At 40.2% G+C, this 26,601-nt stretch overlaps 1 protein-coding gene across 3 annotated transcripts in view; it reads left to right on the top strand.

The window, feature by feature from the left end:
• Positions 1–26,601, top strand: part of SPATA13 (spermatogenesis associated 13) — a 170,109-nt gene that overhangs the window by 22,447 nt on the left and 121,061 nt on the right. For 2 of the 3 annotated variants that reach the window (XM_010400491.4, XM_010400490.4), the window contains exon 1: positions 962–1,202. The exons of the other annotated variant lie outside the window; for it this stretch is intronic. In XM_010400491.4, coding sequence (XP_010398793.1) covers positions 1,125–1,202 — 78 coding nt within the window. In that variant the 5' untranslated portion in view covers positions 962–1,124. Of the gene's footprint in view, positions 1–961; positions 1,203–26,601 lie in introns of those variants that run through there. 3 annotated transcript variants of the gene reach the window in all.

The raw sequence follows: 26,601 nt of genomic DNA, 5'->3' as shown, positions 1-26,601 counted from the left end.
CAGTGCTGAGAAAGAGACAGTTTCAGAGGCAGTTGGTCCCACCTATGTTGCTCTATTGGCAGGGGAGAAAATTAGGTGACTAATGAACTAGAGACCTATTTTTGAAAAGATAAATACACATAAGAGAAAAGTTACCCAAACTAAGTCTGTTCTTTACATGATGGTGCTATGATGTGATGGTGTCAGTGAGAGCTGAATGCCTCTGCTCTGCCTATGAGGGAAGTGTCTCCCTTGTGTAGCATCTCCCACGTCCTGTAGCACAGTCAATGCATGCAAACACTCTTAATTGTGGCTATTATATGTAGTTTCCATTTTCCTTTCTTCTCTTGGATTTTCCTTTTCATGAGGGTAAATCTGCCTCAAGATGTGGAAAAAGTACTCTGAAGCAGGCTGAGGATCATAAGATCGTAGCTTTCCTGTCCTGTCCTGTCCTGTCCCTTTGACCTTTTTGTCCTAGTCTTCAGATTAGACCATCTGTGAATCTTGTTATCTAGTACTGTGCAGAACAGAGTGTGTGACTGATCTCTTGGCACAGCCAGTGTGTTGCCTTGGTGGGTTGTGTGGGATGAAAAAAGCACAATACATGCCTTTTCTGTCTGAGACTTGTTTATCTGCATGACATCCAGGCCGCTCTGGGAGAGCTCTCCCCTTGGTGATTGCTGGCAATCAAAAACAAATCAAATCAAGGCAAAGTTAGAGAAATTCTCCTATACAAAGAGCTGTTCTAAAACAAAGCTGCATTTTTGTGGTGCATTGTCCTGGCTCTGTGTGAGTCCTGTAAAGAGACAAAGGCGAGCAGGAAGGAAATCTCAGCTGCTTAGTAAATGCCCTAATTTGATTTATTTACTGCTCCCTTCCCCCACTCAAACTGTTCTGCTAACCTGTTAGTCCCAACTCAGACAAGTAAGACCTGCTAATCTGATTAGTCCTGACACACAGGAGCAAGGCTGCTGGGAAAAGCTGGACCCTTACAGCTGTTTCAGGCTTCAGCTTCGATCACAACGTTATGGGTTAGCTGAATGTATACTGCAGTGTGACAGAAGCCCGCAGCATGCACACAAGTGAGCAGTGTGACCGTCACTGAAGAATTCTACCCTGGGTCTGAGGCCACTGGAATACAAACCATGTTTCGTGTCACCTTCAATGTAGTGACAGAGAAAGTTACCTTCACCTTGGCAGCCTGCCCCTCGGCCACATGGAAGGTAAGCTCAGATATGCATAAAGTAAAAAAGGTTGATGGCACCATAAAATGTGCTTCTGAGCATTTTTCCCAACCTTAGGCCATGCTTGAGAAGTTTTAAGGGGAGCAATAATGTTTTAAGGGAATTGCACTGCAATGCAGCATATGCACAACTGCTTGGAATTAGACTAAATGGATCTCATTCTGGAGAACAGCTTACTTGTTGCCTTTTAAAGCTGTTCTCATTTGACTTTAAAAATAGCCAAATTCATAGTAATTTTCCTTATTCTGGTCTGGAAATACCACTTACTTATATTAACAGCAAATCTAGTGAGATATATAAACATGAGCTACTCATTTCTGTAAGGAAGGGACACTGTTTGAGGAGAGCTTTCAAGATTCTTGAGGAGAGCTTTCAAGATAATTTAGGGATTCCAAGGATTTGTGAAATATGTACCATGCTATGCTAAGTTAGAACACAATGCATCTCTATAATGAGAGACTAAAATTAAAAAATACCCCTTAGATGCATGATAATACTCGATGCATGAAAATAATTTGGCAGAAGTCAGAAATGCTTTGCACATCAGCTCCTTCTCCCATCCATCAGTTCCGTTCAGATCTTCACTTCCTTGAAACAAATGTTCCCACCTTGTTTTGAAGAGGCTAACATTGCCAGGATGAGATGGGAACAGGTTCCTTCCCTTCCCTTCCCTTCCCTTCCCTTCCCTTCCCTTCCCTTCCCTTCCCTTCCCTTCCCTTCCCTTCCCTTCCCTTCCCTTCCCTTCCCTTCCCTTCCCTTCCCTTCCCTTCCCTTCCCTTCCCTTCCCTTCCCTTCCCTTCCCTTCCCTTCCCTTCCCTTCCCTTCCCTTCCCTTCCCTTCCCTTCTTTGATATGTGCAATGCACAAACATAAGTAAATATTTAAAAGTAAAAGCTAAAAGAAGCTGTAGTACAGTGAAGTTCATAAAATGTAGTACATTTATTGATGAACTAAATAAAAAACATGTAAGAAAGTGGGCACAATTATATGAAAAAACAAGACGGGATGCCAAGCCAGCAGACGAGATGGCTTTGCAGTAGCGCTTACGTAAGTAATGCAAAGTTAATTTAGAGAAAGTTTTGTGGAGGGAGTATGTATGTTTTATCAGCCAGCTATTACAGCTGGAAAAAATCTGACGTGGTTTCAGGTGCACAAGCCTTCCATTTTGACAGTAGGAGGCTAATGAAAGACTGTTTCCCCACAACCTTACTTTGCTTATGTCCTTGTGTCAGCCAGAACAGCACTGGTATTGCAAGTTAATTTAAATCCTTTGAAACTGAAAGAGGTCACATCCTCCTGCTGTAGGAGGTAGGACAGAGATGTCTACTTTCAGAATGCTAAGTCTTTTTCTTCAAGAGTAAATGGCCCAGTCCACAGATAATGCTAAGATGTTCTGCCTTTCCACATAGCACAGCATGACCAGCAGATGAATCTTGCATGGTGTGGTGGGACCAGGATGTGGTGGCAGCTCTGTAGAAGGTGTCTTGGTGCTGGGAGGAACAGAGCAAGTTCTGTCCCAAATTGTTATCTTTCTACCCTGTGCTATGCAGTGTTTGTTTCTCTTAGAAATTAATTTCTGATTAGAAATATTGGTGAAAAGTTTATTTAAATTATCTGTAATTTGGCCTATTTAAATTATCTGTAAAATATTAATTTCTGTGATATTTTAATGAAAAAAAGACAGTACTCCTGCTCCAGACGTTTCAGTCTGTAGGGCATAAGCCCCACTGTTTTTGCAGTACATTGTTTTGTAAAAAGTAGTTTAATTAGAAGTGGGGGAGGTTATGGACACGGGACAGCTAGAGGGAAGTGACAGCTGAAAAGGGCTCAAGTTGACAAGTGCAAAAGGCTCAGAGCTGAACATGGCTGTTCACACAGGCACCAATGCCTGAAAGCCAAAGGAAGAAGGATCACTACTATAAACTATGAGCATCTTTATTATAAAGCCTGGAGGAGGGGACTGGGCTGCTCTTTCTCACCTCTTTGTGTCAGTCTGCCTCCGCTTATTTCCCTGCTCCTTAGAGAATGGGCTGCTGGTACTTCCTGATCTGTTTTCAGGTGTGTAGCTGGTCAGCAGAGCAGAGGGCTGAGTAATCTGAGATGTGCGTGGGCTATAAAAATCAGACTGCAGTTGGTATCAGCTAGGCCAGAATCCCTCTTCAAAGGGCTTTTCAGGTTTCGCTCACTTGAATTACTGTTGCATTTTCAATCAGTTGCTGCTAACATTTGGGGAGTCCTGTCTTGTGCCTCTTTGTCTCCTGTACCTGGCTTTAAGAGCAGATAAAAAGATCCTGCAGCTATTGATACACTACAAACTCCTACCACTCATTTCCTAACCTGTGAACAGAAAACATGCTGCTTAGATAAATGCAATTCAAATTCACAGGGTACCAGCAGATTTAGTTACAGAATGTATTCGCTTAGGGAGGCTTAGCTATGCTTGAATCCAATTGATTTACTACTGGTGATTCGGCTTTGTTGAATCCCATCTGAACTGTATGGGGGAAAGCAGCAAAAACTGCTGGTTTGTGGCTTTCTATTCAAGGCCAGGAAATTCACTCGATGGGGATCAGCCTAACTCAGGGCTTTCTTGCCAATTGATGCTGCACTTTATCTCCCTGACATGGCCAGATAAATGAGCTGGGGGAGGCTTTGCAGTCGGTTGGAGCCCAAGCTGAACGCGCATTGTTGCCAACTTTGGAAAGCTGCACAATGGCCCTGTCTCCCCAGCAGTTACAGCCGTTGGGGCAGGGACCTGTCGCCTGGAAGGCTGCTAAGAAATAATGATGTAAACTACTCCCTAAGGATGTGGGAACAATGTTCAAATCTTACGAAGTGGGCAATATCTGTGATAAGGAAACCAGAAAAATCAGGGGCTCAGTGTTCATTTTCTTTCTGCGGCAAGCTGAACACAGTGCTTCAGCTTGAAAAGGACTGGTGGGGAGGTAGGGTGGGAGGCGTGGGAAGCGGGCAGCAGCACGCAGCTTTTCTGGCTCAGATTAACCTCCCCTGTTGCTGCCTTAGGAACCTCAGTTAGACTTGCATAGAGCTACAGTTGTCTGCTCTGTTCAGCAAGTGTAAGTGCACATTAGCGAACAGTCTGTTCTTACTTTGTTGTCATGGCTCCTAAATACACCCCCAACATTGAAAACCACTGTAGTAAATACAGTACAAACAGAAACAGGCCGATCTATGGAATTAGTGCATGAGAACAAAGGACCAGACCATGAGCAGAAGGACAGTAATGTGGTGTCAAATGTCATCCTCATGTGATGGCACATGAAAGAGCACTGCAACAGGAGGACAGCATGAATATGGCACATACTGTAATGGATTACTCTGGGGTTGAATTCTCTGTAAGGCCTTGCATTGGTCCAAGGAACTGGTTAGCTCCCCAGATCCTATTAAAGCTGCGGAGGTGATGGAGATGAGGAGGCTCAGAACTTTTGGGGAAGAATTTCAGTTTGTTCTTTACTTGGGCCTTGTTTTCAGCTTACAGAACAATACATTTCTCCTTGAAGAGTAACTGTTTCTAACTGTTAAATATAGAGCTGCTAAACACTTCCAAGTCTAAATTCCCTGAAAAAAACATTCAGAAACTTCTATTGCTCTCAGCCTTCGTTTTAAATGCTATTTTTTTTTCCACTTTGCTTTTAAAGAGTATTCCAATATATACACCAGATACCTGTACATCAGCTTCTATGAACTTTGTTCAAGGTTCACAAGCACGTGTGACACATCTCTTTATTTTCTCAGCTTGTGAGTGCAGACTCACATCTTGTATATTTGTCACTTTTGGATGCACCCCAAAGGAGGTTAACAAAGTCCTTTCCCTCTATGCAATATTCAGAGTCCTGTAACAAGCTGTGACCCCGAATGCTTGTCTCACTAATGTTAAATACCACTTCACAGTGACAAGTCTGGGATTTTGATGCCTAATTTGGGAGCTACTGCCATAGAAGTAAGTACTTTTTGAAGTGATGACTTACTATTATTTCTAGCAACAGTCTCAGAGATTTATTACTTTGAGCCATGATAATAGATCAAGGTTTTCTTCCTGTCATTATATTTCTGGGAATTCTTCAGCTCTACATGTCTCCTCAAAGTTCTTCCTAGCACAGATTTGCACATTCTCAGAGGACTTAAATCCCTTTCTCTCTCTCTCTCTCTCTCTCTGATTATTTTTTGTTATGTTCAGCACATCCTCCTTTGCTAGCTTTTGCCACTCAACAAAAACGTCAGTATTTTCTTAGCCCCCTACCAAACCCTTACGTGAATATTTCTCAAATGGATCAGCAGATTCTTGTTAAGAGTTCAAATAATGCATAAAATCAAGTCTGTGATGCTCCTTCGGGCCCCAACTGTAGTTCACCAGCAGATGGTAGCAAACATCGCCTTCCTTGCGAGCTCCGCCTGGGCTTCAGTGAATGAGAAAGGGCCGGGGTGCCTCATCGGAGTCATTTGTTTCCAGCTAGAAGAAATAAGCTGTAAACAAAGTAGTTGTGCAACTCGGAACAAGGAGGATAATCACGGAAACCACGGAAATATTGCTGCATTCGGGACAGAAGAACTAAGTAGAGGTCGGAACAAATTCACTGCAGTGACTTGCGCTGAATGGCATGAGAAGCATTTTGGTGTCACTGTTATTGTTCTCGTGGTGACAAAAAGGGACCATTATTTGCAATGTAGCAAATGAACAACATTCAGAGAGTCATGATAAAATTGAAACTGCTCTGGGTCAGCTCTGCCCGTGTATGTTGACCCTTTGTACTGAAGACATGGAAAGTTCAGGATGGGTATTTTTACTAAAGGGAGTTTCTAGCCATTTATTTGGGGGTTTTGTGAGCTGTACCACTCTAGTTCTTTTATATTTGATACGGGCTGTTGATTATCACTTTCTCTCACTCTCTCCTCTATGCTTCTCATTCAAATGGCTTGTTATGGCAGCAACTTCTCAGCTTCTTTTTAATGACAACAGCTAAAATAACAACTACTGAAATGAGAGACAGAGAAAGCAGAGAGGGACAGGATAAAGCACAAGCTGCTAAACTGTGGTGTAATTCCCATAAGGAAATGTCTCTTCACTTATAAGATAGTACAGCATAGATCTGGGCAAACTATTTGTGGCAAATCATTGGATATTTTTTGCCTCTACTGTTTTCAGTTGTACCACCTCTCCTTTCAACTACCTTACTGAAGATTTGAAATTCTTTGGCTTCTTCAAGCAAACACTGTTTAATTCCATAAGCAGTTTCTGGGAAGCATTTCCTTTGTGCTCTTTTCTCCATCAATAAGTGTTTGATGACTAAAATCCTAAAAGTTGCCTGACTGCATACTGAAATTTATTTCTATGCTTATTTACTGGAAATTTTTAAAAAAATAGTCTAAATGCAATTTAAAACTAGACAATGGCTTTTTATAGGTATAAAAATTACTCCTTCTCCAGTGCTTACCATATTCTGAGCCAGAAAACTTTTATTGGTTAAGCTTTTAGAATAGAAAGGAAGGAAATCAGTTACACTGTTATGCTGCTCCTTTCACAGGATGACTTGATCTAGAAAGCAGTGCAGAACGCAAATGGGACTGGCTGCACCTCTGTCAGTGCTTATGCCCCCTACCTGAGGATTTCAGCTGAAGCTGTCAGGATTCTCCTTTGGCCTTAAATCCTCCTATTTTCTTGCAACTATTCAAAATACGTAAATACTTCTGTGTCTTTGGCAGGTATAGCTGGCCTGAGTCCTTTTAGCTCCATTGGCATCAGTCAGGGGTGTTATATTGTGTTGAACTTCATGTGCAGGGTACAAAGTCCTCCCAGTGTGACAACACTTGTCTCCCAGAGCTATGCCCTTGACAGAGGTGATGATCAATCAGTTCAGGCACAATCCAAAATTTTGCTTTGGAATTTTTGGCCCATATCATTTGGCAAGGAGATATGCTGGGAAAGGCCTGGACATTAGTCAATCTCACAATGTAATTTGACAGAGGTAGAACTGAAAGAGGGCATGTGACAGTATTTTGAATGTCATGGTTTGGCAGTATGGTAAATCTGCCTTCAGGGACCCTCACGTTTCATCAGAAATGCCGTGGCCATCTGAAGCCAAGATTTGATTTAACATTAACTCACTGCTCATTCAAATTTGTTCAAAACCATTGATGAATCTATTTTGTACTGTCAGGCTTTATGCCCAATCAGGTACAATCTGTCTGCACATTTCTGTTCTTATGCTAGATCAAGGAACATCTGCCTCCCACAGCCATAATAAAGCCTTCATAGAAGGATGAAACCATTACAGAGCTTAAACTCTCTCCTGTGTAGTGCATTTAATCTGTCTGAACTGCAGTCACCTTCTCAAGCCTGATGAAATCCATTTTATACTGTTGGTGGTGCTTAGATATGCCATCATGGAACCGCAGCCTAAACACAGCCATACAGAAAGCTATTGTCAAAACTGTGAAGTCACACCTCTGTTTGATCACATTTGCTCTCCCAATACACATACTGATGGACATCCACTGTTTCAAATATTACACCCAAATTTTCTGTATTTACTAGTCAACATCAGCTCTACCTTTAGTCATCCTTTACTGGCCTGATGACATATTAGGAAAGGAGGTCAGAGGTCTTGATTAATCTGGGTAAGAAAAAGGTGGGAAAGAGCAAAAGGGAACTGAAATTTGTCACTGGACAAGATGACTAGAAACCCAGTAAACTGCAAGTGGGAATTGCAAGGTTCTTGTTGTACACAAAGAAGGGTTGTTTCAAGCTCTATGGAGACTAGAAAATATGATGGCACAGCACCAAAACAAAGAGGCATGTGTAAGGGGAAGTTTGGGATTTGTCTTGTAGAAGTTTTGGATTCTGACCAAAAAGAATAAAATTTATGTGAAACACTGATCTTGACGAGAATACGTTATGAAATTATAGAGTGGCTATGTGTTTTCCTTATGGGATTCAGTTTCTGTTCCAGTGCAGATGTTTGGCTCTTGGTAGTCATAGTAGTACTGGGGTATTATAAATCACTTAGTCAATATGTGAAGGTCTTCTCACTATTACTGTTAAAAAATGAGCAGTTGCAAACTTGGGGCAGCATGTAGAAATCATCTTCCACAGCAGTGGTAATTCATTCCTCTTTATACAGTATCCATTGTCTTAGTGCAATTAAAAGCATCCTAAATGCTTTACAAAATATTAAAAGACATAGTCCTGGCCTAAAGTGCTTTCTGGTTTAGTTCAGACATGACAGAAGACATGTGAGAAATGAGAGTGAGATGGTGCAGGGATGAGTGAGACCCAGAGTTCCTCTAAAGAGAGCACTCTGATGTGATGTTTATACAATCTAAGCATTAAATTGTGTCCATCCCCCCTCTCCTTTTTGAAGTCAGCATAACTTTTTTCAGAAGCAATGGTTGTATGACATTAACTGGCACTGAAAGAGTTCTGACTGATGACAGCTTCATTTTTTATTTTCGATAAGAGCTCTTGTGAGTCACATCACAACCTGGGGCATTAAAGAAACATGTATCAATTTATCTTAATATGCCATACTGTAAATCAGAGTGATTTACCTGCTGATTTAGAAGAATTTCAGCAACCTCTGCAGCAGGGACAGGCACCTCCAATTGCTTGGGGGTGGGCAGTTGAGAAAACACATATTGCATACATCCTTTAACTCCCAATGTGGCCATGCGGTAGAGATATTTCCTGAGCTGTACTCTGTTTAAGTTCCTTTTAAGGCCAGCAAATTCTAATCAGGCTAGTAAAAACCTCAGTGGTCTTTGCAAAACTGGTCTCAGCAGCAGGGAATGTTTAGCACTGTCTTTTACTGCTGTATTGACGATAACAGCACTTCTCACAAAAAATATTTCCTGGCAACACGTCCTCTCTGAGAGCCAGAGAGAAAACTGTAGCTTGAAAATCTTACAAGTGGGGAAAAGTAGTTCCTTTGCCTTTGTGAGCCTCTGGCAGTTACTGAGGTTCCACAGTGCAATATTCACTCACTTCCCAAGGAAACAGGTCAGTTTATCCATGTTGATCATGGATCATACTGTGCCGGTTCTGCTGCTGTTACTGATCCTGAGGGTTAGGAAATACAGGATACAGGATACTGCGTGGATTTCCTCAGGTCTCAGTATTATCACACCAAGACAGGAATGTGTCCTTCCTACTGGCCATGGGGTCTCTCTGTGATCAGAGAGGAGGGGTGGAACAGCTTCCTTAGACAGGCACTTTGCGTTCAGGGACAGAGGTGACAGACAGGCACATCTAACTCTCTGGAAGGACCATGCCATTTGCTTCCTTTCATGTCTTTAAGCATCCCTCCCTCTGTCCTCTTTGACCAGGCAGTATTGTCTGTCTATGGTTTAGATGTGATCAAATCAGCATCCTAACACCTAGCTCTTTCCAAGGGAGGATTTCAGAGGATCGTATTGCTGGTGGCACTGGGTATTTGCTTAATGTTCATGAAGAGAGATTTACATCCTGCAGTGATCAGCAAGCAGCTCTGTAAGGATGTTACATTGGATCAGCCTGGTGGTCATTATGGATCCTTTGGCTCTGATTTCCAGCACCCAAGCTGAACGATGAGGCTAACGAACTCAGGAATCCAACACATTTGTCAAAATGCACTCCAAGTCCCGTTGTTTGACTCCATATGGAATTTCATTAATTAATGGCTCTGAACATTATCCAGCACCACACTGGCCTCCACTGGCCAGCCTCAGGCTTGGCTTGAGCCAGTTTTGCAGGCTCTGTTTCTCACAACCATGTGGTTGAAAGGGGTTGCAGGCAGTGCTGAACCTCTGCAAAAATGAGGTGGAATTTTAGCAAATATTCTCCACTATTAACTTATTCTTGCTTGTTTTCCTTATTTCCCAGTCTAATGTTGGGATATTTCACCTCTCTGCCATTATCTGTTGTCTCATTTCCACGTTGAACTAAACTAAGGGGCCCACTGGTGCTGCGTGGATCCTGTAGCAGGGAGGGGTTCTGCTGGCCTTGCTCACATGACACATCTTTCAGTAAAATAGTTCTGGGAAGAAAAAAGCCATGCTTGAAAGAGGGAACTGGAGTGAGCAAAAAGTTTTCCATTTAAAGTTGGTAAATCGCTTGATAAAATGAATGAAACAGTGAGCCTGTGCATAACTCAGGGTATAGCGTATGTGGTGTGACAGAATTCTTGTGACCTCTTCTCTGTCTTGCCATCCTTTGGGCAATAATATCACAAAGCTCTGGAAGAACACTGTGACTCCAGGTAAGCTCAAAGATAAGCTGAGCGGCTTTCGCCATTTAAACCTCTTTAGGGTCCCAATGCATTAACAGGAGATTTACGTAGACCAAAAGTTACATAAACAGGCATTTACGAAAAAGTTCTCTTTCATTTAGGTGCCAACATTTTACTTCACCCTGAAAGCAAAGGCATTGCATCGGCATTTAACACTGTGGCTGCTACTTCCTTCCCCCAGGGCTCTGAAGTTGTGTTTTGGAAGATCAGTAACGTGTCTATGTGTAGTCTGCAAGTTTGGATTTGTTAAAGAGCATTAAAGTATATAGAGTTTGATACTTTCTTTGGTTCAACATTAAACCAAGCATTTCTTCTCTATTCAAAGCTGCCATTTCGACCTTTACCACTGTATTAGAAAGCAGCAGCCAGCTCAGCTGTTTGCAGGAGTTGTTTGCCTTCTATGAACTCAGATTAGCTGTTCCAGTAACACTATTATTGTATACTATTATAACCATTAACTAGTAACTCTTCAACACAATGAATCTCTGTATTCAGAAGAAACTAGAGCACTCAGTGGGTCCAGTGCCCATTACTCAAAGGATTTTGTACCAGGGTTTGTCCCTGAATTACAGAAAACATTAACCATCCGGAAACTAATCATGCAACATTCTCTTTAGTTACTGAGTCCTTGAAATATCCACTGATTTCTCGTAAGGCATAAAAGGTCTTTGCAATTTTCTCTCAGTGTTTTTCAGGAAAATGGTTAAGGGGGCACTAATTACAGGTTTTAATGGCTGAAGAGTCTCATTAAAGAAGATCCATAAGGACCAGCTGTCTAGGTTAAGAGACATAGTATTTTCACTTCTGGAGCAAGGCTAGGAAGGCTTGTGTTTGTGCTTAGCCCTCTCTTACTAGACAGGGTCGTTGCAGTTTCTAAACTATGGGCCTGGCATACTCTGCAGGTGACCCAAAAACCCTGGTCTCTCCATCATCTTTATAGGCAGGCAGTGGATCCCACCTAACCATATTTTACCAGTGAAAGCAGTGTGGTAGTTCAAGGCCTGGAGGGGCAATGATATGGATACATTTGAGTGTTATCTCAACAAACATTCACTATGCAGACAGAGAATGGACCTTGATGCAAGAGTGGGAAAGATTCCCAGATCCCAGGTTAGTTATTGTCAAACATCAGATTTATAAAGCAGAAGAATGACATTTCTACCTGTAAGCAATGCACCATTCATTTGTCCAGAAACTGAAGGACTGGTTGTCTCAAATGATGGATAATCTGAGCAGCTGTGTTTCTGAACTTAAAAATGCTACTAATGACCATTAGTTATGAGGGTGACTAATGTTCTTGTTTGTGCCAATGTTTAGCCAGTCTGAAGAGATGTAGGTTTAGTAAATGATCTCCAGACTTTGAGACTCTGCCCAGTTCTACATCCAAAGCTCAGCAGCAAGAAGGAATCATTTATGCCACTCTGAAGTGAAGAAATAAGAGAGTGAAAGCATTAAAGCAGTAAGACAAAAGCCTGGCTTTAGCCAGGGTACAGAAAAGTATTCAGCTGATTTTGAAAGCTGGTCTCCTCCTCTCAGTTGCACTGCACACACTGCAAGATAACTCTTGCTTTAAACGGAAGGTACCATTTGTAACATACCCAATCCATAATTTAGAAGAATGTAGACATAAAGCATCATGTATAGTTCAGTAACACGACCTGAGTAACTTAGAATTTCAACTGTAAAATTCAGAATCCAAGATTGCAGACTGAACTTTTCTGATGAATTAATTTTCCCCAATTAGAGATCTCATAGCTGTCCTTGTGTTGTGAGCAGTTCAGATCATTCCACTCATTATGCTTTGCAGTTTTGTCAGCAGAACAATTTACTGCAGCCTGTCCATGTGTAGTGAATCTGTAATGAATTATGGAAATTTGCTGTGAAAGCCTGACCTTTTCCAATGTTTGTTTCGGCATTTCCCAGTACTTCTGTTTTAATGGTCTAGGCAGAAAGAAGTAATGTCAAATATTGCTAAAGAAATTCACTTAAAAGTCTATCTATACACATGAAAACTCATCCTTACAAAGATATTACTTCCTTCTGCCTAAAGTAACACAAATATTACACTGAGACAAAACTTTGGAGAACATAACAGGCTACTCATTAGGTTTTCACCAAGGCAATCAGAGTTATTGCAAACACAAAAATTGTTTGAAGTTGTCTGTTAATCAGATATACACTGCACAGCATGTGATCACCATTAATGTGGATTTCAAAAAGCTCAGAAGTATGGCTCTGTTTTCTCATATATCCTGAAAAATAGTTTTTATCTCAACAGTTGTGAGATGCATTGGCAAAGTATTGTAATTTGAAAGTTTAATTCTGAAACAGAGAGTTAACCTGGGAAGGGAATCCTCTGACATTAACTTACATGGCCTCTGATGGGCACAGGGTTGAATATCTCAGCTGGTAAAAGGATACTGTGCTCTGGACATTATGTGGTTTAATATAAAGCCTTATAAATCCAGGGAGAAGCTTTCTAGGCTTTGGATCACTCTTCTGAGACCTAATTCAATACCAAGTTAAGATGGATCCATTTCCTAAACAAAGCCACAGGTATAGGCAGATAACAAAGGAGCTTCTGTATTCTTTTAGGCAGGCAAAAAGGGAGATTTTATTATTTATTTATCAGAAGCCCTGAGGTAATGACTAGTCCAAAGAATCAGAATGTGTGCAGATGCACCCTCTTAAAATTATCATGACCACAGTATTCCTTGATTTACTGACAGCATGGTCAGATGAGCAGCACAGATCCAGACTCTAAAGTTACAAAGTAACTGCAATGCAATTTAAAATCCTTTGCTCTGAGGCTGATGTAAGCATATATGCTTACAAGGCTTCACAAGGGATTAGAAATTTATCTCTTGGCCATTCTCTTCTTCCAGATAAAGGGATGATCTTCTTCAGCTTTAGGATGCCCAGGTGGACCATTTGTGCTTCTAAACCTGACTGTCATGGGACATTTAGAAAGGTGTGAAATCAGACCTTATAAAGAAGCAGAAATTGTGGAGCTAGTAACGGGACAGGAGATGTAGAAACCTACAGTGCCATCTGCACTGAAGACCTTTGTTGTTTATAATGTAGCTGTGTAAGTGCAACCCCTTGAGGTTAATGAACCATTCCCTGGTGCTGTTGTTACTGCACTAGCCTACAAGAGCTGTTTGCAGCACTGGAAGTCCTGTTTTGCTCCTAGGTAAAACCCATCTATATAAGAGGCTTGGTAGCATCACAAGTAGGCAAGAATGATGCTGTTTTGGTACTGCGGGCTGTGTCACCTCATACTTTAAAACTTCCTGTTCGTAAAACACATTTTGTGTTTTAAACTTACAACAATTGCCTGTTGAATAGGGGAAAAGAAAGCAAAAGGGAACTCACCTCGTCTACTTACAGCACATTACTTGATTTGCAGTCTAAACAAGATATTGCTTGAATGTTACAATATTGCCATGAAATAAACCTATCAAATTGGGCAGGAGTTGTATGGTTGTGTAGGGAGAGGGTCAGATACCCTACTGCGCTCACCTCTTGCTTCAGAGTTGCAGGCTGAAGTGTGATGAACCACAGTAGAAACGGTATCAGGGGGCAAAAACATGAGGGGGAAAATGCTGACCTTTATAGCATTTGGTGCATTCTGATGAATATATGCATAGGGGTGTTTTAATATTTATTTACCATTGTAGTGTGTTTTGTGTTCACAAAATATGTTCATAATGAGGCTGCATTCTGTTAGATGTTATCTATGTAGATGTGAAGGGTTTCTGCCCTGAAGGATTTATAAACCAATAATTCTAGTTCAGTTTAAACAGAAGTTATTTAGTAAGCAAAGCCTTTGGAAGTCTGTTTCCTGCTTATATTCTGTAGTGACTTCTATATTTTCAGATATGCTGGGAAAAGAATTTCCTGAGCTCAAACAAACTACTGACCTGCTTGTCTGATAGCTGTTCACTATATGTATTTCCCAGTGACCAAGGTTTGTTTCACCTGGAGCTGGAAGTTCAGGAGCTTAGAAGGCTGGTGCCTGTGTTCCTGTTAGCAGAGTTCCACTAGACCACAAAGGGAACTCTTGTGGAGGCCAGACTGCATCATCATGTTTCACCCTTGTTATCCAAGCCAGCAGCAAATTCATTTAGTTTAGAGCCAAGAAAGATCTTGTCTGTGGTGGGGAGTGGGAGATTATTCTGTGAGTAATTTTAAATGGTCTTAGTGTCAGGGATTCTTTTTTTTTTTGTCCTTTAAGAAACTATCCCATGGTCTTGGTTTTTAGGAAATTCCCTTTGCTATTTGATGTAATTTTTCCTTTACTGAGCTTTATCATTATGTCTATAACAAAAACTACATGGATGTGAAATACTAAAGCACCTTTTTCTCCAGTTTATTTTCAAACAAATGACTTGAAAAATAGATTTTTGAACAGATTTTATTATTGAAATCCTGAAACTGTTAAAATCAGTACCACCTGCTCATGAGTTGAATAGGTTCAGATTTTTTTCTTTGTAACGAATATACTGCTAGGGTTTTTTTTCTTCTATGATCTTTAGAACTAGCTGACACCTAAATTATTCAATTGCAGTATAGGTTGTGTAGAAAAGTGTGAAGAACATTAGCAATGATCAAGGGACAGCTGACTTGACTTCCAGTAAGAAGACATTTTGCTACCAGATGTGTTCATACTCTTTGCAAATGTAGTTTTAGAGCTTACTGAATATTGCTTGCTTTGGAATGACCTCGCATTATGTTTTATGAACTCCTGAAACAGATTAACAAGACTTAGGGCCTCTTACAGGAAAGGTACAGTTCTATGATCTTACAACATGAAGTTTTCTGCCAAACTGGGGATGGCTCAGCTCCTGTCACAGAAGTACAGTCTGGCATATAAAGGTAAGCCAGCTCTGGTCTTGTCTGTCCTTAATGCAGTGGACTATATTAGATGTTGGTTCAGTATTTGTGAACTGGAACTATGACTGTAGGGTGGGTGATTTGGACTCAGTGCGGTGGGCATTGCTGCAGCCCTGTGGTGGAGCAGAATCCTTAAACATGTGACAATGTTGTGTCTTCTTGTACAGCAAGGAGAATTACTGCAGAAGCACCAAACTGCTAAAAGCAATACACCTCAAAAAAACCTTTGCTACGGCTAAGACTGTAGGATCTAATGGCTTATTGCGACCTCTTCGGAATATTTCCCCTCGGGAACCCTCTGGATGCTTTTTGTGAACAGATGCTCCGCAGGAATTTTGTTTCAGATTTTATGCCAAAGAATTGTAGAATAAACACACGTTTTATTTTAGAGGTATTTTGATGCTTCTGCATTTGTTTTTTAATAAAGCTAGAAAGTGTGGAGAGGACTGAAAGTTAAACAGACTGAGTACATCAACTTCTCTCTTTTGCCACGCCATAAAAATACCAGTCTCAAATCAAGTTACAAATGATCCTTTAAGGCAGATTAATTCGAATGTGCTCTCTCAACCCTATTAAACTGTCATCTTCCCCGGAGTGGGGATGGGCACAAATCAAACGCGCAGATCACAATGACCCTGGTCTCTGTGTGGGAGTTGAAAACTTGGAGGGTTTGTGAACGACCTTTCGCTTTGTACCAGGCTGCATCGCACTCTCCAGTCAAATACCCATTTAATCCTTAATCTAGTGCAAGTGAAGTTGTTCACGTGCGAGCCCTGAATTCCCGGCAGGAGCGAGCTGTGCCCCGGGCGAGCCCCGGCTGCAGTGAGCGGGAGCACCGCTGGAGGGCGAGCGGGGGAAGCGCTCCGCGCCGGCACGGCCAAAGCGCTGCCCGGCTCCTCCTGCCCCCGGCCCGCAAAGAGACCCGTGCGCCTTGCACCGCTACGTGTGAAACGTGGGCTTGTTTCAGAGCCCCTGAAGCAGGGTTTTTTTTTTTTGTCCTTCTGACATTAACAGTATAAAATCTTCATTAAGTTCTTCTCTTGTTTAGCTCCTCAAAGAAGAGTCAATGAGTCACATTGAGTCGCTGAAGCATTCCCAGAATTACACTTCCTAGACATTAGAAAATATCAGAACAATAACAACATTTCCCCTTGTGCTTTTGGAGGAACACAAAATATGAATCCCATTAGTTTAAATAGTTGTGGTATTGGAAATTGTACTGGTCACAGGTTTTATTTTTTCCTTGGTGCCACAAGTTGTAAAGTCAAGTTGAAATAATAGGAAGACAGAAGGAAAAAAGTAGCATGGTATTCTGTGAACACTAGTGGTATCATTATCTTCCCTTTGTTTTCAGATATAACCTAGTGAAAGGCTCTTTCAAAAGCTAAACGCCTTGGTTGAATCCTTTCTCTGAATCTATTTACCAGCACAAAAGACTTCGGCCTAAGAATCAATACAAAATCCCGAAGAACAAGGGCAAATGGAACAAATGTTCTGCCGATCTTGTGCTATAATGTAGCATAACTTTTAATTTGTGCATAGCCAGGAGACGAGGTTTTTGTGTTTATAAAGGTCATGATTTTGGTACTCTCTGAACTCCTGAAGATCTGCTTCTAATCCCTTCATTCAGCACATACTAGGAAGTGATAAATCTGTATAATTCATTTTAGAAGTAGTGGTACACTTTAAAAGCATTCTGAAATTATTTAGCTTATCAGTAAATCGAGTGACATTTCTACTTCTCTTTGCAGTTTTTTCCCTGCAGTTAAAGGACTTTGTTTATTTTATGTATGTCATCTACAGAGTTTGTACTTCAGTTGCTTTCAGACAACCTCTTAAGGCAACAGTAGTCTGAGCCTTATATTTTCCATCAAGCTTCTGACTATGTTGTGAAAAAGCTAACTTCAACTAATGCTGACAGTAGGATCCATGTGCATTTTTCAGTTGGATATATTAACAGTCCCTGTAGAGGTGATGTTTCAAATTCAAAGCCAGAGTAACTACACTGTCTGCATTATTTGTTCTTCCTTCACCCTAATCCAGAGCGATGGTGAACAGATGCAATATGCTTCTTTTGATCAGTGATTTCCTGTCCTCAAAGGACCTTGTGAAATTGCCTCTCCTTCCCATTTCCAGATGGTCATTCAGAAGTTCAGTTGAATTAGGTTTTGAAAACATTAAACATTATCTCATTCTGTTCCCTATGATTATGGTTTTATTACTTTTATGAGAAGGGCTTGCTGAACACTCTCTGATCTGAACACAGACTGTTTTTGCCTGGGACTTGGATGGCACCACATCCAAGTCGTCCATGAAATCTACCCGAAAATTTTGCAGACAAATTAGTCCTGAACGGTCTACAAATGTAGAATTATGAGAGTATCTTTTTTCTCAGGGCAACTTTATCTTACCATTATCTCTCACGGTTTTCAATCCTTCCTGTCACAATCTAGTGGATACCCGCGTGCTAAAGCTTTGGTGTTATCTTATTAGCAGTAGATTTAAGACATGAGTTTTGGTTGTTCAATGGTTTGTTTTGCCCACTGACTTCGAGAAAGTGCTGGCAGCAACACTTAATAAATTTTTCATTGGTAAGAACCTCACCAGCTATCAGTTTTCTATTTCTTGTCCACTCGGTTTTCCATAGAAAGTTTGAGATGTGGATCACAAGAATTGTCTTTGACAGGCTCCTATTAACAGTTTTCAAATGTGAAGAAGTACAGAGGTTTCTGTTTCTCAAAATATTTCCATGGATCATGTTCTGATTAAAAATGTATGTATCCTATTATGTGCACAAGCTGTGTCCCCTGAGATGTGAAACTTGTGACCTACTTTGAAAACAGCACTACTGCAGTTCCCCAACTTCTGCTGGACTCTCTTTCTCATTATCTGCAGCAATTTCCTGCACTATGTTAGAGGCTGCTTTGGATGTGACCTGCTGCCCACAGTAACCCTTGCTGTCATCCATCTTTATGTTGGCAAGCTTCCATTTTATGCCAACATTCCTGCCAGAACAACTGAAGAATGAATCAGTCAAGTCACCATAATTCTTTCTCAGTTAAAGAGATTTATTTTCATAACCTGGAGCTCTGGATGTCCGGGCCCCTGTTCCTTGGCCTTTGGTAGCTGGATGATTTCATGAATCTGATGCAGAGTTGAGCTCATTTATCTTATTCTTCCTTGTGTTCAAGGTTTGGATTGCTCTGTGCTATTTTTCACTCCCATTAAAATCTCTCAGTTATTTTGTCATCTGCTGCTGAGAATATCAAAGGAAACTAATATTTGATCAGAGTAAACTGATAAATCTGATATAAATGATCAGAGTACTTCTGGAGACAGTGTGGTGCTGGCTTCTCCTGCCCTTGTTATAACAATGTGCCTACTAGAAGAGGTGCCTGTCTCCCTTCCATTAAAAGGGGTGGAGTCTGCTTGCCTACCTGCCTGTCTAGATGCTCAAGAGACTGGATAGGTATTTCTGTAGGTGCAAATTAACCATATCAGCAATACAGGAGAGTGGGAATGGGGCAAGAGGAAGCCTGGGGAGAGGTTTAACACAATAGAAGGAGACTGAGGAGAGAGGAGATGTGAGGAGTTAGGAGGGGACCGAGGATGAGTAAACAGAGAGCTAGAGGTGTTGTGTGGGAATAAAATGAAGAGAGAGAAAGATGAGGAGGTAATCTCAAATGGAGAGGGCTTTTTTAGTGAAAAAAGATAGCCAGAAGTAGGTGCAAATCATTACAAGAAGTGAGGAAAAGGAATGGTCACTAGAGGTTGATGAAGTACAGGAAACAATGTTGTACATTGGGAAGAAGGATCTCCTCTGTACTGGAGGCCCTGTTACCTCAGCCAGCTAGAGGAGCAAGAGTGCCCTTGTGTGCATGTGTAGACTGCAACCTTGGTTAAGATATTTTACAGTGGGGAAGTGGGGGACCTTTCATTTGAAAAGTTTACTGTAAAAACATGGGGTGATGGATGATTTTGTTTTGATTCAAAATTGGTAGCCACAGTCTGGTTTATTTCATAGTGCTTGAAACTTCTTGATGTGCATCTCCAGGAGAAAGACATTTCCTAGCTCTGTACCCTTTATGAGTTTACTTTAAATTCATTAGGCTCTCCAAAGATCATTAAAGAGGTTCTGCCATGCTTAACAGGGCCCCAAATACATTATCATATCAGTTATGATCTTTTGATTAGACTTTGCCTTCAGCTTAACTACAAGCTCCCTTGAGAAAAGTGGCCGTAATTGAGTGTATTTTGATATTGAGAATACATTCTGTCAGTTTTTTGATAAAAATTCTATGTGTACCATAAAATTTTCTACCCAATTAAAATAGAATAATAACAAAACATGAAGAACTTAGTTTATCATATCTGCACCAACACAAAATTATTATGTTCTTCTAGATAATTACTTCCAGTAGAAGTTCTGTCAATGAAAAGTAGAGGAGAGAATAATTCATGATTAATGCAGGCCTCATCACACTAGTGTTATTTAAAGTATTAGCCACAATAAAGTATTGTTGGAACATCCTGCTAGAAAAGAATTAATGTATTTGTGGAATAAGATGGAGTGCTTGGAAATATTAATTTTTCTTACATATTCTTATAAATTATATATGTAAGGACAAATTAAGGAAATCTATTCCTTCCAGCAGCCATGCCATAAAATGTTTGGCATCCCATCACCTGGATTGCAAAAATTCTTTCAGTTTAACATATATTTTTTGAAAGTTTTCATTTTTCTGTTCAGAAAATTGGTTATTTGCAATATAGCAATTATTAAGTCCAGGTTGAATGTACCTCTTAACATACATAGTCAAGATGTTTGTAAATTTCACCCTTTAAATTCAGGGTTCATAATTTGTTTCAGGAAATAGAGTGTTATATATTAGAGATACTGTATTTACAGCCATCTCTAGACCATGTTTATTTTGAGTTTTGTTTAAGAATTATGAAATCCTTATGGGTTCAACTGTTTAAGGAATTGACTTTTAGCTCTCAAGTCAAATGAGAAACTCATATAACTATGTGTCTGCTACTTTATGAAAATATCATTTAATTTACAAAACAACTGTTTTCAAATTTAAATAGTGCTATTTTTTGTTTGCTTTTGCCTCTTTAAAAGTTAATTGTAGACTGAGTTCTGAAGAAAATTTACATTAAAAAAAAAGAAATAAAAACTAGACTTTAAAAAATTTCTACATCAAATGATTTAAGCTATTTTGTATTTTTTTCTTTTAGTGGCTAAAGCTCAGGATTTCAGAATAATTCACCAATAAAGATGCATTTGTTAATGTGGGAAAATAATGTTATTAGGCTCAGTAGAGAAGAAACACCTTTACAGAGTAGTTTACTTTTGAATTTGATGTGCAAAAGTATTTGTATATGTGTGAATCTATAATTCTTTCAGATGCACCAAATAAGGGTTAATGTTATCTCTAGGCCAGAAGCTGTTTATTAGCACTGGCATGCCACTGAGTTCCATCTCCATGTCTGCTGAGTGAAAAGATATTAAAGCACTAACCTAATATAGTGAAGCAATAAAACCTATTTGTGCCATCATTGTGGCACACATTTGTATTCCAAAATAACAGAAGCAAAGAAAAATCTATGTAGTGTTGCAGCATGAATGTGCTGCTCCTTCACTTGGGTAACCAGTTATCTCCCACCGCTATAGCCACTGTATGTTTTTGGCCACATTTTGCAGCTCTGATTCTGCTGGTTTTCCACAGCTCCGTATCACAGCAGCCCTCCAAGCACACTGCAGAGCTTCAGATCTCTACATGTGGGGACAACACAGTGAAGGGGCCAGCAAAAGGAAATTTGAGTAATGCTTGGTAAATTGATTCAAGAAAGCAGACATTTCTTGGAGACAGACTTCAGATCGATATTCAGGTCTGGTCTGTGGTAAGCAGTGTCCATATATTTGCTTGAGCTGGAGGATGAAAAAACATGTTCTATGTGTTGTGTAAGTTCTTGTTTTATTGCTGTCACAAAGATTATGCATAGTCAGAACCTTAGAAGCTGACCAGAAATGTTTCTTTTGTAAAGTTATACACAATTTTATCAAATCTGTGTTACCTAATAGTCCTATAAATTGTTTGAGGTATTATATAGATGTCCTAGGCTACAGAGGAACTGATTTTGGCATTTCCTAAATGAAAAAATGAAAAGAAATCAGATGGAGGCATTTTATTGTTGCTGAGAGCCACCAGAGACTGTGCTTCACACAAGAAGTTATTTCCTTGTAGGTAGTGCAGGAACAGAATTTTGTTGCCAGTACTGCACACAGCAAACACTCTGGTTCATCCAACTGGCCCCATCATTACCGTGCTACTGCCAGCACTGGTCTATTGCTTCCTTCTGGGTCCCTGGTTTTGGAACAGAGTGGGGGAAAAGGCTATTTGCCCACTGTTGTTTGAACAAAACCTAATAAACCAGGCCCTGTCTCTACGAGGTGAGACTTAGCAAAGAGTCTCTGCCTGTGGCACAAAGGTTACTAATTAAAGACTTTGCGCAAGTAGCTAAGCTGACAGACAAGGTATTAGTAAAGAAAAGTGCTGCTGTGCTCAACCATTCAGACTGAGCGACCAAATTTCCCCCAGGAGGTGCAGAACAGGTTTGTGAGGACACACTGTATCTGACCACACAGCAGCGGTACTAGAGCAGTATTCATTATTGGAAGGAAAAACGATGATGCATTTTTCCAGCACAGCACGTGGTTAGATGGGACTGTGGCCTTTCACCCTGACATTCTCAGCAAAAGTTGCACTTTGTGTAAGTGACTCACAGGACATGCCAGCTTCGGTAGTTAGGAAACGTGTCTGTGCCCTCTGGCTTCATTAGAAACCAATAAGCAGAACAGTAAACAGACTACGAGTTTTTGGCATTTTGGGTAAGGTTGCTTTTAAAATGTTCTTCTGTATTTGAAAGGAGGACATGACTCACTTAGCAGAGTTACATTATAAATGCCGGCTTAAAAGTGCCCCATAATAGCGCTTTTCATTGCAGGCTCTCTGCTCGCAGGGCTGGGAAGAGTACACCCTGCCACACAGACCTGCTGTCCTTTCTTCCCTTGTTAAAGCAATGCATTGATGCTGGCATGGAGACAGATGCAAACTTAGCGCGGCTAAACACCAGTTTCGTCTGATCACAGTCTTTGCCAGGGTCTTTGCATATCAGCCCTCAAAACACTCACAGGAAAGATCTCAGAAACAAACTTGAGTTATAAGTTACAATTGCCTGTTATTAGTTACAGTGTTATTGTCACTTTAGAGCACAGTAATGAAATTGTCAAGGATGGAGAGAAGTTTTTTGTTCAGTAATTGCATTAAAATACAATTTAAAGATATAAAAAATTCTATAAATCTATAAGATCAAAGTGAAGCTGCTTAATCAGACTCTTTTGGTGACCAGTTTCTGACCCACTACAGTTTTTAGTTCCTGTTCATGTTCCTGTGTTGCTGCAGACTGCAAACTCCTCTGGCTTTCCATGTGGAGGAGTGAGACTCATCTCCACTTTGCTCTATCAGTATATTTAATGCCTTAGATTTAGAGAGCTGAGCACTTGAAATAGCCCTTAAATGACATTCAGTGGCCTTCACATTTGCAGTGGCATTTTCCTGCTCTGAAAACCTGTCATTTTAAATTGTCTTTGAATTCTCAGATAACTTCATTGAATTTATCTCATTAGGCAAATGGTTCTGAAAATTACCTTCAGTGACAAGACTAGAGATTGTGATAGAAAGCAATGGGCAAAACAGCCACAAAGAAGGATCAATATTACCATGCATTTGAAATGAAGATTGCCAAGATCTGGAATTGAAACACAGGCTATTTACTGAAAATCAATAGTTACACTAGAGATACCACAAAGAACAGACCCTAGTCAGTTTTCCTTATCTAAGATAACTCCAATACAATTAGCAAACTTAAATTTGCGTATTTCATTTAAATGGCCAATTACTGAACCGAGGCAACAAATTATTTCCGAAAAAGCACACAAGTATATATGTGTAATGTAACTGCAGAACCTAATGAGATAAACAAAAGAGCACTAATCATAAATTATTAGCAATATGTCAGCATTATGAATTAATTTTTCATAGCACAGGCAATGTTTCCTGAGCAAAATTTCTTAACATAAGATTTGTATTCCCAAAGCATGATAATTTCTAACCAGATGCTCAGTGTTATTGATGATGATGTGAATAACTAGTAAGCCCTTTGGGGGAATATGGGAATAATATATGGAAGAAGAAAGAAATGATTTACAGTGTGCATGAATATGAAATTTTAGATGATTTTTCTTCGACTCTGATCTTAAGAGATTTTCTTCTCAACTCAGCAAGACATTTTGGCAAAGGTTCAGCTATCACCAAACTGGTGTAACTGTTCCCACTAAGATTCAATACTGAAAGGAAAGAATTTGTGTAATTCCTCATCTTCTGTTGACTATGTTCAGAATAGCTTTAATGATAAGCACAGGGCACTCCTGCATGTAATGTGGTAGCAGTAAGAGAATTAGGAAAATATTTGGGATGCAAATATTTTCAAAAGTGTATCTCATCTTATTCTACCTACCTTGGAGATAGATATTATGTATATGTTTGGTTTAATTGGAACAATAATTCAAGCAAGGGCTTGAAAAATTTCAATACCAGTGACCACACTCGTGAATTTTTGCTTGAACAGCCATGTTATTTTAAAGGGGGTATTATAGATGTATTGATGTCTTTCATCATCTGGCTGCAGAATCAAATTCTTTCTGTGAGCCCTGATCAAAAACCAGAGATGGTTTGGATTGGGAGGGGCCTTAGAGATCATCTAGCTCCAACCCCCCTGCATGGGCAGGGACATCATCCACTAAATCAGGTCTGCAGGTCTTTAAGGCATATTGCAAGGTAGCTTGAGCAACTCTCGAGTATGGAATCTGGGTAAGAGCTGTACAAATGCGGGATGCTTGAGGAAGTGTCTGAAGGGACCATTGTGAGGGGGTTTGAATTACTTGAAGGGTTATCTTCTCTTTGGTTCCTTTTCCCTTTCCCTGATCCAGTTCTAAATAGAAATAAAGTATTTTCAATTTTTAAATTAGTTTGCTTCTCTTATAACATGTAAGTGCTACAATGAGTTGTTCCAAGGCATCTGTAGTATATTAAAAACCTAGATAAAAGTGACAGACTGGGCTTACGTAAATATATCATCTTTACTGATTGTCTACATGAAACTGATTAAAAATCCCAGAATCCCAAAATGTGGTTTCATATATTGAATAAAACCTTGAAATGAGAACACTGTAAGCAATTTCAAAGTTAGGCGCAAAAACATAATATGTCTAGGATATGTATAGTTTTGTTAGCTCTTAGATTTACCAAATTATCTATTTATACCGTTGTATTTTGGTATAGTGGGTATGAACCTTCACAAAATATCTACAGCCAGATGTCCTTTTATATTGAAAATCCCCACATTTAATATTTCAGTTAGTTTAATTGTTATTTCGCTTTCATTAAGCTGAAACAACACACCCCCCTCTCTCTCTCTCTCCTAAATATGTACATTCAAGGAGTGAATTGCAAATTTTGAGAAACAAAATATATAAAATGTCAAGGGGGGAAGCACATTATAATGAAGAAGGTATTAAAAAGTGTATAGTTAATTCATACAATGTAGTTGAAAACTCAGGTCTCCAGTGTTAGATTCTTGTTTTCCCCTTGGTTTTCTAGTGATGTTTTGGTTGCAAGGATTGGAATACAGCCTGGTGGAAATCAGAATTTATTTAAGATTCCAATGAAAATTCTATTGGTACAGTTAAATGAGAACATGGTCTGAAATGTTGTTTGAAAAGAAACAGTACTGGATAAAATGTCTCTCCCTTCTCTGGAGAAAGATTGCTCAATGAGGTTATGTGTTGAGTAATACCAAGTGTGCTGAGATGCTCAGAGAAGAGTCATTGATTCCAGCTGAGATTCATTCTGAGCTTCTGGCTTGCTTTGAGTGGTGATCTCAAAGTGAACCTCAAAGGTCTCATACCATTGTGAAGCCAAAACATGAAATCTGTTTACTCAGACCCAGAAGAACTGCAACGGCTGATTCTTGTACAGCTGTTTCACCCATCTTTCCTGGTCAGTGGCTTTGCTCATCGATAAACAAAAATGGAAACTGAATCTCCTTGGGCACTGTCTGTTTTCTCAACTGTCCCCTATAATGTCTGTCTACTGATTTGCTTATTTTCCTTAGATTTTGACCAAACACCATGCACAGAAATCAGGCGAGGAAAAGGGCCACGTGTGGGGCAGGGTACTGGATCAGCTGGGATCTGGCCTGTTGTTGAGTGACCAGGTACAGTGTGCTGCCCTCTGGCACCATTCGCACCTGGAAGTGGGGCTGCTAAGTAGACTGATGAAAGTCACTCCAGTTTGTCCCCAGCCAAGTGAAAGATTTTGACATTTAGTGTGTCACCTGCCAGAAGACTATTGGTTTTTCCGACAGCTGGTGAAAGGGAAACACAGGCCCTCTAAACCCATTTCTTGGTAAGCAAAGGGAAAGCTGCTTATTGGCTGACTTTATTTTCAATGGTGGTCAGCTAGGCACTCTCACACTGCTGGTTTGGACATTAAAAAGCTCCACTGTGTTGTGCTGTTTCATTTAGCCTTGCTATTAACAAATTGTGTTGTGCTCTCTAGCTCAGTCCCTGTTTACCAGAGGCATGAACTCTGCCTTGTGAACTTGTCCTTAAAGCCCTTCAGAAGGCAGTGTGAGCAGGGAGCACCAAAACCAGAGGTTTCTACACCACAGAGACTGACTGTAGCTAAGTATGTATCAGCTCTGGTCTTGCTGCCTCTTTTTTGGGAAGTGGGAACACACCAGATGTCTGTCTGGAAAATGCTGCAGCTTTTGACAAGAATCAGTAAAACAATGAACACAGTGCTGGAGGCACTGAGTGTGATCTAACTAACATGTTTTTTGGGGAAATCTTCTGTTTCATATCTAGAAGAGTTACATATGAGGCAGCAAACTCTCTGTAGATTGAAAAATAATTTTGTGATGAGGGAACTGTGTGAAAATCAAGTGAATGGCAACTTGTGTTCATTAATGCACTTGCAGTACTTGGAATAACAATAATGATTATTAGCATTGACCTGGCAAAATGCCAACTTACATGCCTGCTTTACTTGTTTTGGGAAGTTATTAAATATGCTG

This window comes from Corvus cornix, chromosome 1, assembly GCF_000738735.6.
Source record: "Corvus cornix cornix isolate S_Up_H32 chromosome 1, ASM73873v5, whole genome shotgun sequence".
Taxonomy (NCBI): domain Eukaryota; kingdom Metazoa; phylum Chordata; class Aves; order Passeriformes; family Corvidae; genus Corvus; species Corvus cornix.
Note: the sequence above shows the minus strand (reverse complement) of the source record. Positions and strands in the feature narration are given on the sequence as shown.